General features: G+C 39.5%; 1 protein-coding gene across 2 annotated transcripts in view; it reads left to right on the top strand.

The window, feature by feature from the left end:
• Vwa8 (von Willebrand factor A domain containing 8) overlaps positions 1 to 20768 on the top strand; it is a 320110-nt gene that overhangs the window by 97245 nt on the left and 202097 nt on the right. For both annotated transcript variants that reach the window (XM_034497994.2, XM_076930688.1), the window contains 2 exons: positions 18394 to 18554; positions 20309 to 20422. In XM_034497994.2, coding sequence (XP_034353885.1) covers positions 18394 to 18554; positions 20309 to 20422 — 275 coding nt within the window. The remainder of the gene's footprint in view (positions 1 to 18393; positions 18555 to 20308; positions 20423 to 20768) is intronic.

Genomic DNA, 20768 nt, shown 5'->3' with positions numbered 1-20768 from the left:
TCTGGGTCTTTGAATGGAAGCAGTCCTTGTGTGAGGCACATTAGCACTTTAGGGCCACCATTAGCTCCTTACTTAAGCTTTTTCTCTGCACCTGAGTTGAGCTGCGTCCATTCCTCCCTCTATCTCTGCTGCAGTCCTTGCTTTTAAATGCTGAGAACCTTGTCCCAGTTCCCTGTTGTGAGCATGCCTCCATGTGTTCCACAGAAGCTTTGCTTGTGCACCTCAGCCTGCCTGACCAGCCTTGCCTCCCACACCTCCATTTTTCAGTCTGTTTTGCCCAATTTTTCTAATACTTTTTTTTTTTTTTTTTGCTCTTTCTAACTTCATTTTTATACCTTGGTCCTCCCTGGCATTTGCTTCATATTTTGTCCTGACTTCTTCAGTGGTGGCCTGTGACCTGAGAGATGTAAGATGAAATCGACCCTTTCTTCCCCATGCTGGTTTTGGTCATGGTGAATTAGAAAGCAACTAGGACACATTGTCTACTGCATCGTCTTAGTTAGTGTTTTATTGTAGTGAAGAGACACCATGACCACAATTCTTATAAAAGAAAGTGTTTAATTGGGGGTTTTCTTACAGTTTCAGAGGGTTAGTTCATAATTATTATGGTATGAAGCAGATAGGCATGGTGCTGGAGGAGTAGCTGAGAACTTTATATACTGATTCAGAGTCAGCAGGCAAAGAAAAAAAAGAGGCTGGGCTTGGTGTGTGCTTTAAATTTTAAAATCTCAAAGCCCATCCCCAATGACACACCTTCTTCAACAAGGACACACCCACTCCAAGGCTACACCTCCTAATTCTTCTAATCTCTTTCAAGCAGTTCTGCTTCATTCTGACTATACATTCAAATATATGCGCCTTTGGGGGCCATTCTCATTCAAACCACCACACATTTTTTAAGATGATACATCACTGAGACTGTTACCATACTAAATATTTGATTTACATATATCCACATGTATCAGTTTTTGTAGTGTATGTATTCACAATAGTTCTATGCTTTGCTGCAAGTATCTGACTTGATCATCATGCTTTTGGGGTAGAGTGTACCCATTTATTTATTGAAGGATATATTTAATAAATTATTTTTACTGTTAAGTTTAGGCATTCTTTTGATTTTTTTTCCTTTGAAATTATATGTGTAGACATTTCAATTATGGCTTTAAAAAAGCTATAAAGCAGGTGGTAAAAAAATACCATTATAAAATAAGGATTTGGTAGAACAGTATTAACCAGTGGGCTAGACCATAAAACACTACATACATTCAGAGTCTGCTTTGCTGAAGAATATATTTCCTCCTAAAGAGTAGGAAATCTAAAAATGTTAGTAGAAGAACCCCTGCTATGGTGTTCATTAGGTAGTTGAGTGTGCTTGTCCAGTTGTTGTTGTCATTCTCAAACATATTGACTCTGTTCAGTGTTCCCCTAACAAGAAACGTGCAATGGTTTTGATCATCTGACTTCTGGAAACTTCCACATTCATGTCAAGGTAAGGCGAGCCACCCAATTTTGAGACAGAGTAATTTCAGTGCAAATACTACAAGTTTCTTTATGTTTTTCAACAATAGTTTTGTAAGGTTTAATAATTTTTAAAATTTCTTTGAAGTAATAGAAGTTATTTACCAGAGGTTAGCCCACTCAGAAGTAGGCCAGTAAAGTGGCATTTCCTGTCTTTCAAAAGTGAGGATAAGAAAATAAGGCTCCAAGTTTGTAGAACAGAAAATAGATGATTAATTCATAAGCCATTTTCTTTCCCTTTAGATTGTGCATCTTTAAAAGCAATAAGCAGCAGCCAGGCTTGCTGTGAAATTAGAAATGACTGAGTTGCATCCTCCCAAGTACCAAGTGTTTGACTTGGAATGCCCTGCACATCTCGTGCCTCACACTTGGTTTTTCAGTATGTTCCGGGTTTTGTACTTGCTAGTTTTTTAATAAACAAAAGAGTAGAATAAAGGAATATAATTTCCATAAACTGATGATCATTTTCAAATAGAGCCTATTTCAAGAGTGCCCTACTTTTTATTTTTTGAATGTTGTATGACATCTAGACAGTCTCAAAAATTGGGTGTAATGACATTTTATTTGAGTTCCACTGCAACCACTTGGATCGTTTGTATGATCTGATATTATACATAGCAACATATATCATATTGCATATGATAATATATATATATATTTATATGATACTGTGCACTTATAGTGGTATATTGAAGAGGAAGGATATTGGATAATGTAACTTGATTACCCTTTAAACTCTTACTACATTTTCTAGAGGTGAGAGATATTTCTTAAAGTTTAACCTTTATAGTATGCTATAAAAGTTAGTTGTAAGTTAACTGGCTTGTGTTGTGTAATGTTTTCATTAAAGTGCAGCGAGAGGCTAGAGCCCCCACACAGTGGTTAAGTGCACCTACTGCTCCTGCAGAGGACTGGTTTGGTCCTCAGCACCCACACAGCAGCTCCCCACTACCTGTAACTCCATCTCCAGGGGATGTAATGCCTTCTGGTCTCTGTAGACTCCTGCATACACCTATAAACGTATACAAACACACGTAACACATGAAAAATTTAAAACTATTGTTTAAAACAACCTCGCCAGGTTTGGGACTGAAGAGATGGCTCAGCACTTGCTGCTTTTCCAGAGGACCTGGGTTCAAGTCTCAGAACTCACAGGGTGGCTCACAACCACCTGTAATTCCTGTTATGGGGTATTTGACATCCTCTCCTGGCCTCCATGGGCACCAGACATGCATGTGGTATACAGATTTACATAAAGGGAAAACAGCCATACACATAAAAACACAATTAGAAGGCAGCAAGCTTTGTATTTGTCTTTATAGATACAAATTAGATAGTAAAATCTTACATACCTGAAACACTTTTTAAAAATTAAGTATTTTTGTTTAAGGTTAGCCATTTTGCTTAATTTACTTATTCTTATGTTTTTATTTCCCCATCTTTGAGATTTAATTGACAGTAAAAATTGTCAATTTTTATTTTAACTTTATTTTAATATATGTATAAGTTGTGGAATGATTACTGCAACCAAGCTAGCTAACATAGCTGTTACCTCACATAGCTGTGTGTTTTGAGTAGTAGAAACGTATCCTTTACTCTCTTAGTAATTTCAAAGCTATAAAATATGATTGTCCCACGTGCTGTGCCTCAGATTTCCAGAAGATGGTTGTGTGCCTACTGAAGCTTTATGCCCTCTGACCAGCACTATTCATTGTCTCCATCTCCCAGACCTCAGCCACAACCATCATCCTCCTGAGGCTGTTAGCTTCTGTCTATGAATGAGATCATGTTGTATGTGTGGGTTTTTTAAAAAGATGCTTCCTCAGGTTTTATTCCTGTGGTTTGTTTGCCTGGATGTATGCCTGTGCACCATGTACCTGCCTGGTGTCTACAGAGGCCATAAATGGGTATTTAATTCCCTGTGATTAGAGTTACAGACAATTGTGAGCTATTATGGGAGTGTGGGAATTGAACCTCTGCTCTCTGGAAGAGCAGAAAGTGCTCCCGACTGCTGAGCCATCTCTCCAGCCCTTCACATGTGTTTCTGCGACTGAAACTTACTTTACTTAGCACCATATCTTCTCCTCTCATCTACATTGTTGCATCAGACAGAATTCTCTCCTCTGTAAAAGCCACATACCGTTTGTGGTGTATATACCACATTTTCTTTATTCATCTCTTGGCAGGTGAGGTTTGTTACTCATCCTGACTATTATGAATAAGACTGTAGTGATGATGGGTTGTAGACAATATTTTGAGTTGCTGATTTCACTTCCTTTGAGTTCTTATCCAGAGGCGAGCTTGCCGAATTATGTGCTAATTCTGTTTTTATCTCTTTGAGGAACTTCCATCCTTTCCATAGCAACTGTATTAGTTTACTTTTCCATCTGCAGTGCCCAGAGTTTCTTTTTTATCATGTCCTCACTGTATCTCCTCCCTCCCTCCTTCCTTTCCTACTCCTCCCCCCTCCTTCCCTCCCTACTCCTTCCCTCCCTCCTTCCCTTCCTACTCATGCCCTCCCTCCTTCCTTTCCTTCCTACTCCTTCCCTCCTTCCTTCCTCTCCTATTCCTTCCCTCCCTCCTTCCCTTCCTATTCCTTCCCTCCCTCCTTCCCTTCCTATCCCTTCCCTCCCTCCTGCTTCCCTCATTTATATACTAGTCATTCTTCCAAGTCAGACAGGATTTTCTTGAGGCTTTGATTTACATTTTCTTCATGGTTTATGATGTTGACCATTACACTATACTCCTTGGTCAGTGTTTGTCTTTTTCTGAGCATTATAATAATATCCTGTGATTTTAATTTTTTATTAATGTAATGTGTCACTTTTATTGTATATATTAAGCCTTCAATAGGCTGTTCTTAAAGGCCTTGGATAAATTGCCTTTGATCTTATTGTATAATCTTTTTAATGCTGCACTAATGTTAGCTTGCTAATATTTTATTAAAGCTGTTTGCCTTCACTGCCTTCAGGGGTATTGGCCTGCAAATCTCAGTTCTTTAACTGCTTGTCTCTGCCTGTGGTGTCAGGGAAACACTGGCCTTATCAGTAAGGCTGGCAATATATGCTGGTCATCAGTGTCTTAAAGCATTGCTGGTAGTTAGACGTATTGATGGTAATTCTTGAAATGTTTACAAGTATTCACTGCTCAGGTCATTAGATCCTTAGCTTTCCTTGATGAGTAACTTGGTAACTCATTGGTTTGCTATCATGGTTTCTATTTCATGGTACCATGTTTATTTCCAGAATTTATCTACATGTTTTTTAATCTATACAAATTTGTGGGGTATATAAAAGTGTTCATGGTAGTCTTCCGATTTTTTTTATACTATTGTCCTCTGTGGCTTATAATTTTAAGTCTTAGGATTTTTTTCTTTTGGATTTATGGATTCAGGTAAAGACTTTTTTACAGAACTTCTCAGTCAACGTTGGCCATACTCTTTGTCTTTTTCTATTCTCATTTATTCTTTCTGTGAGCCTTAAGATCTTTCTTTGTCTATCTTTGAATTTAGTTCTAGCTTTCTGTTTCCATGAGTGCAGCATTGGTTCTTTGAGGTCTTTTTCTTTTTTTAAATTCTTGTGGCTTACAAGTTATTCTTTTAAGTTTTGTATGTATATTCAATGAAATTTGATCAGATCCATATTGGTGCTATCAATATTTGTTAGCTTTTCATTTTTGAGAATTTGATATGTACTGTGTGTTGGTGACTATAATCTCTTTGAGGTTCTTTGGATCCTCATTTATCTCTTCTGAAAATTCAGGAAATTTTATGTCATTACTGTTTAAGTAAGTTTTCTGTTTTCTTTTCTGCTCTATTCCTCTGCCTCTATTATACATCCATTGACTTGGGAGTTCTTCCACCAAGTCTGTAAGCTTTATTTTTTGTTTTTCTTTTTTACTTTTTCTTCTGTAATTTCAAATGATCTTCTGTAAGCTCACTGGTTTTCTCTTTTGCTTGGTAAAGCACGGGGCCCCAGCTCTCCATAGAAATATTTTGTCGTGTTTCTATTCTGCCATACTGTTTAATAGCACACTTCCTCTTTGGTTTCTGTTTTTTTTTTTTTTTAATTCTTAATTTAGTCATTGTAACTCACCCAATGTCATTTCCTTGTGTATGTTTTCTTGTAGCTCACTGCACTTCTTTAAGACAGCTCTCTGAAAACGTTTGTCAGCTTGCTGTAGATGAGTGTTTCTTCAGTCAGTTAATGGTTCCATATTTTGTTCCTCTGTTTTCTTGGATTACCTGCGGTCTTTTTGTCTTTGTATTAGTATTTGTTCATTTAAGGAAGCAAGCACCTCTTCAGTTTTCAGGCTGACTTTGACAGTGACAACCATTTAGCAGTCATAAGGACCAGAGATTCTATGAGGGCAATTCAGTGAGGTTCTTGAATAAGTGTGATACTGGAATCCTTGTGTCAACAGGCCTGGTTCATGAGTCAGCAGCTGTGCAGGCATGGGTTTTGGCTTTTTGAGAGCCAACATGTGCTATGGCAGACCTTGCACATAAGCATTTAGTGACCACTGCCATGGGTATAGTACCTGAGAGAGTTCCCCAGTTAGTTTTGATGTGTGTACTTGTTGCCATACCTAATCAAAACTGTACTCCAATTTTTTTTGGCGGGGGGGGGGGTAATGGACAATATCTTATGTTAGCTTTACTGATATGATTTACCATGAGTTTTTTTTCAGTTTATAAAAGCAAAATAATCTTTTGAGTATGTGTATAAAATAATCATCATAATAAGACTAAATCTATTAGTTCATGAGAGGAAAAATAGTGGAGTAACAAAGGAATTTCTGTTAGGGCCGGAGAAATCAGCATTTGAATAATACAAGGATGATCTTTACACAGTGCACATTAACGTGCCTACAAGGCTGAACTCAGGTTGTCAGGCTTGGTGGTGAGTTCATTTCCTACTGAGCCATCCATCACACAGGCCTGGATCCAACGTCAGCGTTCTTACAAGTGTGCACGTTTTAACAATTGCGTGAATATGCTTTATTTATTAGAATGAGAAGTAAACACATTCATCCTACTTTTACCCCCAAGCTGTCTTCTAAGATTTCTTAACACTTTGCTGTTTTTTTCTTTTGGTCCCAATTATAATTACTCAGGCTCACTTCTTGAATATAGTTATTGCTGATTTGGCAGTCAACTTGCAGTCAAAATAGGATTTTCTAAGCTGTTGGAAATGGAAATCTTTTACTGGAACCATCATGGTAGAGCCAAAAAAAGATGCAGATAGGAAAGGGCAACGCTTAACAGAACTTACCTGTGTCTCCAGGAACTTGGAATTGAAGCCTCCTGGGACCTGAGGTGGGAGCTGCTGTCAGAATAGATTCTGCTGTGCACGCTATTGTACTAATAAAGACCTGAGTGAAGAAGGATATTAGACAGCTCTGGTGATGGATGCTTGCTGCTCATTCCCTGTGGTTTCCTTGAGCTTGCTCATATTTAGGAGGCTTCGCTCAGGTAGCCTCTGCAGAGGGACCTGATGCCTGTGATGCTGATTGCTGGGAAGGTGGGCAGCTTGGAAGTTGCCCTGCTCGTTCATCCAGCTCCTTTGTCAGTCTTGGCCAGCCCCTCTTCTGTGCTTCCTTGACAGACTCCTCACTGTCCTCCTTAACAACCCCCTAAATTCATCACTGCATTCCAGTTTCCAACCCAATACCCAGATGTTCAGCTTCCTATGGGTTCTCCCATGGAGGAGGAAGTCAAGGACAGCAGCTTTAGCTTTGTGAGGAAAATGTCAAAATGGTTACATTAAGCCAATCAAAAAAGTTGTCAAGTTTTGAAGCTGTGGCACAAGGGTTAGATTTCTTCTCATCTTTGTTACTGCCAGCAGCCAATGGTCAGTCTTCCACCATTTATGCAGTATCTGCCAGAAGGACAGACATCTCCTGTAATTCTAGCACCATTCCTGGATCCACTGAGGCTTTCACGCAAAATGCATTTGGCAGATGGAATTTTACTTCATAATTTTGAAGGGCATATAATTTATATCACTTGAGCATTTGTAGATATCTAATTAGAATATATTGCATACCACAGCCATTCACTAGGTAGTTATGACCTTCTAAGAATGTAAATCTGACATTTCCCTGCTTATAACTGCCAATGGTTTTCTAGTATGTTTAGAATTTTTTTTAAATAGGCATCTTTTCTCCAGTTTATGAGCTCTCCACCAATGAGGTTGCCTATTAAAACCACTCAGGAATCTTCAAAAAATTTCCCAGTTCAGGACATACCACCAGGAGACTGTGAAGTAATGTGTGAGGTGAGGTCTAGTTGAACATTTTAAACTGTAACAACAGCCAGGGTTGAGAATCCCTGCTCCACCTGACCTGACCCTGGTTCCCTCTCCTGCCTCTGCCTGGATGAGCCTCCTGCTCATCATGCCCATCTCACTGGCTGCTTCTAGACCCTTACGTTCGTCTGCTTTGTCTGTGTCAAGGCCCTCGTCACAGCCTGTTCCATTCTCTTGTCCTCGAACGGCCTCCCTCTGATGTCTGCTTGCTTTTGACAGATAGATTCAAGGTGGCTGTCCTTAGAGAAGTGTCCCTGACTCAGAGTGCATCTGCTGTCACGTCCTCTTTTCTTGTGTGTCACTGAGCATTATGTGGTGTCTTGTCGTTCATGTCCCTGCATCCCTTCTCTTGCCTGTTTGCACGTTTTCCCCAGCATGTGCATCTTTTAATTGCTGTGCTCTTGGCAACCAGAACAGTGGCCTGCATGCATGGGCTTTCAAGCTGTGACATACACACATAGCTTTGAATGAATAGATAAATTAAAAATGTTGACTATCTTTAAGTGATCAGCTAGCATAGATCATCCCCCCTTTGATGAATATTATGTGGTATTATAAGATGCTAAACTAAATTCCTGTTGTCTGGTGACATCATAGCCCTCACACCATCATAACAATATATGTTTTGGTGATGCTGCTGTAATCACACCACTTATGCTTCCAGACACTCAAGACACAGAACAAACTATTGTGTCCATAATACTTAATAACAAATGACTGTTCATCTCATGTTGTCTGAACATCATGCCCTAGGAGTATATGTACCGGGTATATAATCACATACAACTTACTTGCATAATAGGCTATCTGATTTAAGTTTGTGTAAGCATACTGGATGATATTTGTACAATTAAATTGCTAGAGAATGCAATTCTCAAAACATATTCCTGTTGTTAAACAACACTATGATATATTCAAATCATAATCATATATATGTATGGTTTCTATGTGTTGATTCACATTTGGCTGTTTTAAAAATGCTTGTCAGTGCCAGGCATGACCTCATTAAATTCTAAGAGTATCTTATGCCACCAATGATAAGAAAGCTACAAAACTAGATTGCAGCCCTACCCAAAATAGCATAATCTAAAATACCATTTGTTCAAAGATGCTGCTTTTCACACTGGCAGACTAGCAAGGATTTTGGTAATTTTGAGTTGGATCAAATGATACAACATAGATGTCTTTGCTGAATACCAAACTTACGTAGTTAGGTAATCACATACCTGCATAAGTCTTGATCTTGCTTAATATTTGACTTTGAAAAACCAATCTCCTATAAGGCAGTTGATGCAGATGTCTAGACTAGATTTGCTGGTACCTTTCTATCTGTCCCTCTGTAGTGTATATAGTTGGGGATAAAGTCTGGTTCTTTAACAATTGGTCTTTCTCATTAATGCTATCCTTGAGTTGTGGTGTTCTCTATAGACAATAGTAGTCATTTAGGCTAATACCAGGAGAGATTTATTACAGGGTGTTAAGTAGGTTACAGCTTAGGGAAAGACAGTCTAGAATGACAGATCTAAGGAAAGTTTCAATGACAGCTGCCTCTGCTGGCTGCCACCTTCCTTGCTTAGTAGAGCATGGCTTGCTTACAGACTACCAGCTGCAAAGGCATTAAGGAAGGCTTTCTAGCCTGTGTTGTATGGAAAGGATGCCAGGAGACAATTTAATTACACATTTTTACTTAACTTGTTAAATTATTTGCACCCACTCTGACCTTGGCTGCCTATTTTATTTTGAGGCTTTAGTAATATTTCCTTTAGTTGAATCCATCATTAATAAAACAACAGACTTGGGTAGCTATAACAAGAGACATTTTAATTACTGTGTGTTTGGTGAGTGCACATGTGTCATAGTATGCCCACACATGCTCACAGTGTGCGTGTGTGTGCATGTGTGTGTGCATGCATGCATACATGTATGTAGGTCAGAGGGCAGTGTGGAGGAGTCAATTTTCTTTTTCTACAGTAAGTTCTGTGTATTGGGCTCCATTTGTCAGGCTTGCACAGCAGCTACTGTTACCCACACAGCCGTGCCACCAGCCTGAGACTTTTGTTTGTGTTCATGAAGTGAATCTGTAACTAGAGTAGATTATTTCCAAATAGATTATAGTGGTTTCAATAGATGGAGATATATGTTGCAAAATTCCATGAACTGTCCACAGAAAAGTAGCTGAAACAGTCATGGCAGGCTTGTGATGCAACATCTCATGATGCACATAAAGGTAAACATCTGTTTTATGTGACAGATGAGAAGTTTGTTAAAAGAAGAACGTGAGGGAGGAGCATGGGGGAGTTTGCCAGAACTTCATAATAGATGAAAAACCATTGTTGGCATGCCCTGTGCTCTGTTCACTGAGCATACTTAGGCTCTGTAAACAAGGCTTTGTCATTACCATGTTGCGTTTACACAATCCTGTGTCGTCTCCTCTCATTGATAGGGACATAATCCCTATTGAGGAGTTGGAGGTTTAAATTATCTGCTAATCTTAATGTATGCCTTTATTCACTGAAATCCTAGAGTTTCTTAGTGACCAATAGGATCTATATTTGTGTTCATGTCTATATCTGTAACTCTATATATCTGAATCTATCTATATCATCCATATTTGTCTATATATCTGTGTCTGCATCTATAGGTACCTCTGTATATCATCTATATCTACCTCTGTATTTCTATCTATCTATATATGTTTATATCTCTTACCTATCTATAGCTACATATTTGGTAGACTTAGCTTACAGAATTATAGCCAGTTTCTTTCAAAAACCAAAATAGTTGGTAGCATTTACTTATAATACTTACCAAAATAAGAAATAACACATGCCCACTGTTAATATTTTAAGTGATAAAGAGTAGTATCTACTTAGAGATATTCTCTCTTTAACTAAGACATTCTGTTTTAAACTAAGGCAAGATTTATGTATTTGTATTTTATGTGTAAGAGTGTTTACTTTCATGTATGTGAGTGTACCATGTGCTTGCCTGTTGCCTATGGTGACCAGACACAGCATCAGACCTATGGAACTGGAGGTATAAGTAGTTGAGAGCAGCTGTGTAATTGCTGAGAACTTAATCTGAATTTTCTGGAAAAGCTGAAAGTGTTCTTAGTCACCGAGGATGGTTATATTTCATTTGTGTATTTAAAGATACTTTACAGCAGTGGCAAGCAGATGTAATTGAGGCCATTTTTTAAATGAAGCAGTTAACATCATAGACACTACTTTGTGATTTTTAAAGAAATTGGGGGTTTGGCATGTGAAGTGAGCCTAGGACATGTGTAGTTGGTGGCTCTTCCTCTGAAGTCTGCCTGTGGGTTGGTTCAAGGAGACCAGCTCTTGAAGTCTCTTCTATGGAGATCTGTTGCTGCCTTTGTTGTGGTATGCCTTTCTCTTTCTTTTTTTCTCTACAAGATTCTCGTGCATAGCCCTGGCTAATCTCTCACTCTAGATTCTTTTGTCTACCACCTGGAATCACAGGTGTCAGTGTGTCACCACACACATCTTATGACTCTTTATGTTGGATATTACAGAGTTTACATTCAAATTGAATTGTTCTTGCAATATACATTTTGTATACTTTTTTTTTAGTTTCATGGCCCTGTGACTAATTTTTTTACTTGCTTGCATTTAATCTTTAGTGTGTTGGACAAATATTCTAAAGTCAATTTAAATATTTTCTATATGTTTTGTGAGTTCATATATGTGGTAAAATATGTATTGTTTTAGGGTCATATGTGTTGGTGCACACATGTAATTTCAGCACTTGGGAGGCAGAGGCAGGAGGACCTCTGATCTGAGTTCAAGACCAGCCTGAGTTTTATAATCCAGCCTGGTCTGCATAATCATAGTCCATGTCAACTGCATAGTGAGACTCTGTTGCCCTGCCTGACTAAGGTACCATTTTAAACTGAGTGAGGTCATATTCTGTATGTACTTTGTATGTACACTACTTTTTACCAAAGTCATTTTACTTATTTATATATGCATTATAGTATAAAATTGTAGTTCTGATGTCAACGTCAGTATTTATATTTAAAGAGAGATAGTTAACTCTCCTTTATACACCAAAAATACACAGACAGTTTTCTTTATAATGACATTATAACTTGAAACTAATTCTAACCTAATTCCAGCTGCTTTGTAAATAGCCATGGTTATCTTACTGATTTCTGGATCTCTTAAGAATATGTTGGAAAAATTAGCTTAGATACAAATATCCCCAAAATATCTGAAGCATGTTTTTGCTTTAGAGTTCAAATCTATATTCTCGGATGCATATAATACAGCTAACCTTCTTATTAAGATGCACTTTGTTTCTGGCAGGTCTTTTCTGCTTCAAAAGCATAGTTCAATAGGACACCAGATCTTAGGAGATGGTATGGGTGTTTTCATGGAATTAGAATGGAGGAGCTGTGTTGAACTTAGATGGTGGAAGCTTTTAAATGAGCTAGGTTTCATGTCCTTTAAAGCTTTTGAAGAAATGCAGAAAAGAAAACAGTCAGGCTCTATGGCATGATTAGTGCTATTTTTATTCTCAAAAGTTCAAAGGTTTCAGGGGAGAGAAAAATAATATGCAAAAATGGCATTCATTGGTGTTAACATTAATTAATGTGCTTCCAAGATGCCCTAAGAAGCAGGGTTAAGAAGTCTTCATTTTTCAATTTACTGACATGTATATAGGTAGAAGAATAAAAAATATATATACTCACATTGTGCTAGGTTGAATATGCTTGACCCCAAGGAGTGGCACTTTTGGGAGGTGTGGCCTTGTTGGAGAAAGTGTGTCGCTGTGGGGGTAGGCTTTGAGACCTTACTCATAGCTGCCTGGAAGGCACCAGTCTTCTGTTATCCTTCGGAACAAGATGTAGAACTCTCAACTTCCCCAGGACCATGCCTACCTGGATGCTGCCATGATTTCTGTCTTTGTGTTAATGGACAGAACCTCTGAACAACCAGTAAGCCAGCCCCAGTTAAATGTCCTCTACAAGCATTGCCTTGGTCATGGTGTGTCTTCACAGCAATGGAAGCCCTAACTAAGACACACATGTACACATGAATCTCTGTACCTACATATGTATATGTTAAATAAAAATATTAGAACAATTACAGGGAATTAAAAGCCAAGTAGGTTATATATGAAAACACTTGAGGGGCTGGAGAGATAACTTAGCACTTAAGATCACTTGGTGTTCTTGCAGAGGACCTGGGCTTGATTCCCTGTACCCACATGGTGGTTTCCAACCATCTATAATGGGATCTAATGCCCTTTTTTGGTGTACAGACATACATGCAGACAAAGCACTCATATACATGAATACATAAATGAATAAATCTTTTTTTAAAAAAATAACAAACAAGATGTTAAAAGAAACCACACTGAAATTAAATTATTAAATTAAATTAAATTAAATTAAATTAAATTGCATGTTTTACCAATGAGTACTTTACCTGAAGTTAACTCTTATCCTTAACCATTCAGGTTTTGCCATTGACTGCACTTGGTCAGGTCCAGTTCTATGGATGTTTAGTTTGCTTCCCTTGAACTTTAATGCAACTGGAAATAACACACACAGCTGACTGTAACTTCTGATATTAACTGTGGTATGCAAATGAAGCCAACTATTTCCGTGAATGGCTAGACTTTTGTCTTTCAGTACAGAGAGTTACTTATGAGTCAACAACACATATTGTTGGGCCTCACACGAGGTCTGATCTCCATTCAACTGGCACCCTTCAGTCACATACTCAGGTGGAGGGCATGATAAGCAGGCCTAGGGCCTAGAGAGATTTACATACTAATGAGATACCTGAAGGCCAGAGGGTGGAGTCAATTAAGCATTCCTCCCCAGCCCCTCCCCCCTCTTCCCCTCCCTATTTAACTCAGGTCCGCCCTGGGTTTTATGGGGTGTACCCCAGCAGCTTTTTACCTACAGCTGGCGCCTAACATGGGGCTCCCCAGCCATTTTTTACCTACAACATATTAAAGGGAATACTTTTTCCTCAATGGAGTTTTTAAAATTAATATACAATAAACTAGAAATGAATGGCTTTCATGAAGGTATACAGAAAGTTGAGGTGATCAGATGAACTGGGCTAGTCTATAAAATGCCATTCATTCTTTGTTTTGAAGACTAAATAAAGGAAAGTTATTTCTGGTCTGTAGATGTGGTTTGCAGTAATAGCATGGATTAATATTGATCTGTTACAACTTGTTTGGTTATATAGTAACAAATAATTATTCAGTTTTGCTCCAGCCACTATAAAGGGCTCACCAGCTGCCAGGTTAGAAATGGACAGTACATTGTACTGTCCCCTCTCTTATCCCTTAATGATTATTAACTCAGTGAGGTGGGCATCGTAGACTGTGTGAAGTAACTTGATAATAAAGTACTTTTAGATGAAGACCTATGGAGTGGTTTAATATTATGTACCAAGTTGTGATTCAGGATATGCTGGGTCTAGAGTGAAGAATTACTTCTTCTGACAGAACAAAGTAGTAAACCCCCAGCAAAACAACTTTCTGGGATGCTGAGCTTCTTAGACCAGAGGCAGAATATTCCTTGTCTCAGTTTTTGGAAAGAAAAAAAAAAAAGAGCAAGATTAGAGCTGAATTGGGCCAGTTGTGTTACCAGTTTTCAGTGTGGACCTAGAATTTTCAGTCAGCATCCATTCATTTGTTTTGTGAACGTGATGTCATGCTGCTTCCTTCCTGCTACCACCTCTCTAAATCCAGTAGGAGTGCATTTTTAATGTTGTTTGTTTCTTTGTTGTTGAAATTTTCCATCTTTAAGGCAGGCTCTCCCAGCCCAGACAGTGCTGAGGTCCTGCATGCAGACTTCCTGCATGCAGGGCAGCACCCCACTTCCTAGCAGGTAGACTTCCAGCCAGGCAGTGGGTGCCAAAAGGACATGAGGTACCCATTTCCCCCTCCTCCTTGCTTATGGTACTCTGTTGCACATTTTGTTTGTCCTTATACAACTTTGTAAGTACTATTAGAATAAGGAGGGGTGTAAATAAATGAACCTCAGGTTCATATTAATAAAAGATTGTGTTGCCTAGGACACATAGCACGGCTACAAATGTTAATAAAAACAGGGAGGTTAGAGCTACTCAATCTGACTTCAGAAAGATAGAGCTTACACTTATGTGCTGTCTCAGAATTTCTCCAGCTATTTCTGAAACATAACCTGAATTTTGAATCACTGTGCCAAGACATGTGTTTATTTTACATCTCTGGGACAATATGTGATGTAACTCTGTAGTGAATATTTTATCTGGAATAGTTAGTGTTGAGAATTTTAAGTTAACTTGGTCTAGTATTTTAAACTATTTTACAAATGTATGTATTTTATATGTGTATATACTCACGTTTGACTTTTAAAATAACTTGAATATGAAAATGATCTACTGATCCACTTTTGTTTATAAACTGTTCTTACACAAGAACAACTTAGCACTCAGTAGCCCCCCCCCCCAGGGGAGAGTCCCTACCCTACCATGCACCATCTCACTGATGATGGCTAAGTTTAGTGTTGGCTGTGGTTAGCTGTCCATGACAGTAGGAAATGACACTGTTCATATGGCTTATATAAAACTTTAAATTAACACTTGAATTGAAAAGTGCTGATCTCCCCTCAGAGCTCAGAGAATTCCTTGGAAGACGATGCAGAAGTAGTAGTGTAAGATGCAGAAGGGTTGGAGGACAAGGAGAACAAGGCCCTCTGAATCAACTGAGCAAGGTTCACTGACTCACAGGGATGGCAAGAGCCTGCACCAGGTCCTCTGAGAGCATTCCATAGCTTTCAGATTAGAATTTATTCGGGACTTCTGAGTGTGTGAACAAGTCTCTAATTCATGTGCTGTACTTGGGGCTCTTTCCCTTCTATTAGGTTGCCTTGCCCAGTCTTGATGTGATGGTTTGTGTTTTATCTTACTGAATTTTATTTTGTCAAAAAAGAAATGAAAGGGGTTAGGGGACCACTATTAAAGTGTGGCCTATTTACTTTTATATTGCAATTACAGAACCATGACCAAAGCAACTTATAAAAGAATTAATTAGGGGCTTCCTTATAGCTTCAAGGGTGAACTCGGTGAGCAGCATGGCAGGGAGAATAGCCACAAGCATGGTGCCGGAGCAGTAGCCGAGAGCTTGCATCTGATCTACAGATGAGGCATGGGGCTGGGTGGGCAGGCAGGGAGAAGGAACACAAACTGGAAAGGGTTCAGGCTTTTGAAACCTCCATGTTCACTCTCAGTGACATACCACCTCCAACATGACCACACCTCCTAATCCTCTCTAAACAGTACTGCCAGTGGGAAACCAAGCATTCAGATATATGAGCCTACAAAGGTCATTCTTGGTTTAACCACCACAAAGAGTAAGGCCAATTGTTGATACCATGTTCAAAACAGCATTTTACAGTTATGGAGCTTGGCCGGATTTGAATGTTATGTTTAAGAATGTCTTCATGGTGCTGGAAAGATGGCTCAGTGGTTAAGAACACTTGTCAGTATTATAGAGGACCCAGTACCCATATAATTACCGATGATTCCAGTTCCAGGGAATCTGATGTCTTCTTCTGAGCTATGGAGGCACCAGGCACACATGTGCTACACATACATACATACATGCAGACAAAACACTCATACACATAAAATATATAAATCTAGAAAAAATTTCCTCTTAATTTAATATAATCATACTTTTGTTTCTGAAGTCATTATCTTTTAGTGGTAGTTGTATTGATCTATTTTTTATTTGACTATCACATGTAATAGTGCATTATACAACAATAATTCACTTGATCACATTGGCCTTGTTAGCCTGTGTTGTCCTCTTCTGACCTATGCTGATTGAGTTCATCTTACTAACTAGCTTCCCTTCCACTTTTTTCTCTCTTACTTGGGGGTGAGGGAATGACCCAAATGAATGTCATGTGGTTTTATACAGGAGTATGGGCATGTTATCCATGGCTATGCCACTGAAGAAAATGTTTCTACCTCTGTCAGCCAGTATCCATATCATCAGGGAGGGATGGAACCCCATGAGACTTCCTCCCTCATAATGAGATGTTGATGGGCCTATATTGTATAGATTTTTGCAGACAATCACAGCAATGACACATGTGGAAGTTAGCATTCCACACCTCTTTTCTCCCACTGCCCTGAACATGTTTTTCTCTTCCTCCTTCTGCAGTATTCCTTCTTTCTTGAAGGAATTCTGCTTATGACTGAGCACTCAATATTCACTTATTCTCAATGCTTCAAACAGTTCTGAGTCTGCAGTCACCATTGAGCACTGCTAACAAGAAGCTTCTGTGATCAAGGCTCAGATTCACTGCTCTGGGCATAAGCATTCTTACTTAGGAGGCAGTTTGATGGGCAAATCACATCCATTAAGGTAAACAACAGAAAAGTTTCTTCACTAGGGTCTGTGACCTTCCAGGGTTTCAGCCACAGCTGTGAATTACCTTCTGGGTAACAGGCCCCAAATCCAAAAAGAAAAAAAAGAAAAAAGAAAGGTGGTGTTTGCCTCCATGACATACCTGCCAGTGCTGCACCAGTGCCACATCTTGCTGTAGTCAGTAGTGTGGCATCCAGGAGCTACAGGGATGAAACTTCAGCCCAGTGCCAGCTTGATTTCTCTGTGTCCTGTGACCAGGTCAGGAAGTGTTGAACTCAGTACTTTTTTGATAGGGAAACCATTGGAAGAAATAAAGATTCACATCTTAATTTTGGTTTTAGTGAGATTGTTGTTGTTTTAAATATTACTTTTCTGCTTTAAACTAGGAGTGTTTACAACAGAACTTACAAAAGAGTATCACAGTTTGAATAAAGGTGATGGTAAAGGTTTCATGTTGTTTGATACAACAGTACAAAGCACATCTGAAACTGCTGAGACATCCTTCCCAACATGAGCACAGAGAAGGACACCCTGCTCCTGCTAAGGCAGTGTCGTTCTACTGTCACTTTACACAGTGCAGCTCTCACTGGCTGGCTTGACTTTGCTGCACTGTGTCAGTGCCGTTGTGTGATGTGTGGGCCCCTTAATTTGCCTTTGGGGTGTTGTGCTGTTGTCTCTCGGTCCCCACACTTCACCTGCCTTCCTTCATGATTAGCCTCTGTAAATCCAAGGGGTCAAGGAGGGCTTTTCAAAAGGAAACATACATTCTTGATAGAGTAGTCATCTCTGAGTGCACGGCTTCTCAGTGTGAAAGAGAACACCCACCCTGTGGTCCCTCTGGGAGTCCAGTGATGGAGTTTGATTCCATTAAAGTGTGGTAGGAATTACTGCCGTCATCCTTTTGAAAGAGGAAGGAAGTACTAAATAAAAGGAGAAAGAGGCAACCCTTATTCTTGCATCGAGCAAATATGTAATAAGGGGAAAAATACCTAAAGCTTTCTGGTGGTATTTCTCTTTGGATTTGAGAAGACTTTTTGTTTGTTATTTGAAATGTGCTGTGCAAAAACAAATGTGTGCAGAGAAGTGTCTACAAGAGTAAGTAAGCATTGCATAGGTCTTCAACACTAACTGCATATTCTTTGCTGGTGCCTGGTTTTAGGATATGACAGCACGGGACCTGCTACAGCAGCGGTACACGCTCCCCAGCGGCGACACTGCCTGGCGCTCCTCACCCCTCGTGAGCGCTGCTCGGGAAGGCAAGCTGGTCCTGTTGGACGGCATCCACCGCGTCAATGCTGGCACGCTGGCTGTACTGCAAAGGTTTGCATCAGACAGTCTCCATGCCAACCCAAAAGCTGAGTTTTCAGGTCCTGAGGAATTTACAATTCTATATTGAAGTTGAAGAAAATATTAGCAAGTTGAATACAATATTATTAACATTTGGTTATAAATACATGCCTATCGGAACCCAAATCCCACATCTGTGGCAGAATTTGCTGAGTAAGAGCTGAAGGATGAAAGCCTGCCGGCCGTGGTTCCAAGAGGTTTACGGACATAGATCAGTGTGTGCAACAACCACACATCCCAGACTATACTGGAGCTAAGCTCGTTGGAATACTTTTTTACTATTTAATTTTTTGAGAGAAAAGAAAGATTTAATAGAAAAATGTATATTTATTTGCTTATTTCACTCAGTTGGCACATATGTGACCATTTCTGTAACCATCATTTTCTTATTTTGAGTGAGAAACAGTTACCCACACATTTAAAAAATTCCAGCCTTCCAGAATTTAGTGTTGGAAGAGTCTCTGTGTAATTTCTGTGGAAAATCTTCCTGGCCTGTGTCATTTCAGAGGTTACTGATGCCTTTCATTCCTTTTCTGCTACATGACTTTTTAGTCTGACTTACTGGGAAGTGTCAAATAAATGAAATAAGCCATTTCTTCAACCAGCTAACCACAGTTTTTATCGCTGACAGGATGCAGACACTGAGTGGAACGAAAGACCCCAAATGTGTTGTATCCATCTTGACTCGGTCTGTGTGGGTTTAAAAATAGTCATCACGAAGGCTTGGTGATTTACCACGTTTCGTAGACTTATAATTTAATATTCTCTGCCAAACAGATAAATGTGGATACAGAATAAGAAAAGACTCAGCCCTCTCTTGTTGGCTGTCTCTCAGGTGTCTGACCAAGGACAAAAGAGCAGCAACAGCAACAAGGAGCCTGTGCTGTGCTAAACCAGAGGCCCAGTGTCAGCCTCCAGCCACCTGCAGGATGGAGCTTTAAAAGGACAGTGCCGGGCCTCTGTCCCTCCCAGCTCTTGAAATCTTTGATCCAGGCCAGAGTTTTGAACATGGGCTTTTTAAAATGCTGCCTAGACATCCTAACTTACAGTCAAGACTGAGCAATGATGTTAAGCATCTATTTTAAATTACTTGTTCAATTTTCACACCAAGTATATGAGGTTGGCATTGTTGTCTTAATTATTTTTGCCTTAATTTTATAGTAAAATTTAAATAAATGGAATGGTTCTCCCTTCTCTGATTGTTGAGCAAGTTGGACTTGAACCCAGGTCCTCCAGACTGCACTGCCTGTGCTCATAGCTTCTGTATTAGTCTTCCCCCTCTGACCTTTGTAGACCTAGCAGTAGAGTCTTACATAGTATGGGAAGCTAGTTGCTTCAGGGCTGCCATGTAGAAATATTTTAATAATACTTTCCCTTTAAAAGTTGCATTGGATTCAGGAGTGTGTGTTAACTGGCTTACACATGATTGGACGCCCCATGGTTGACCTGAGACGCTCATTCAGCTGTTTCTTTTTGTCTCCCACCTTCTCCTTCCCTTCTTCATGTTTCTTCTCCTTCATCCCCATCTCTGGCGTTTGGGACTGCTCCTCTGCAGAGTGCAGCATGTCTGCCAAGGATAGTGCATAATGACACCGACTAAGTTACAGCTGTGAAAAGCACAGCTCAGACACTGTCAGGCATGCCTGCCAGCAGTGATAGGCATGGTGACATGGTGACTGAGTGATGCTGCCTCTCCTAACATCACTGATGAGCTTGTTTCCCATCAGACTACTCCATGACCGGGAGCTCAGCCTGTATGATGGATCTCGGCTACTGAGGGAAGACAGGTACCTGTGCTTGAAGGAGAAGCTACAACTGACGGACGAGCAGCTACAAAAGAGGTCATTGGAGTACAGTATTTTCAGTTTGTGGTTTTAATGTTTGTTTATTGTATGTGCATGGATGTGTAGGTACACACACTACAACTCACATACAGAAGTCAGAGGACAACTTGAGGAAATCTTCTGTCTTCTTCCTCTAGTTAGATCGGAGGGATCAAAGTCCTCCTGAGGCTTGGCAGCAAACACCTTTACCCTTGGAGCCATCTGGCCAGCCCTTGAGTACATTATTGTTATCGTTAACTTACTGCTAAGTTGAAAGTAACATTCCTTATTTTTAGCTAAGCTAGAGTCAAACAAAGCAATAACTGAATGACTTAGTTTGGTGTCCTGTGGATGGGATAGCCTT

Source organism: Arvicanthis niloticus, chromosome 3, assembly GCF_011762505.2.
Source record: "Arvicanthis niloticus isolate mArvNil1 chromosome 3, mArvNil1.pat.X, whole genome shotgun sequence".
NCBI classification, from domain to species: domain Eukaryota; kingdom Metazoa; phylum Chordata; class Mammalia; order Rodentia; family Muridae; genus Arvicanthis; species Arvicanthis niloticus.
Note: the sequence above shows the minus strand (reverse complement) of the source record. Positions and strands in the feature narration are given on the sequence as shown.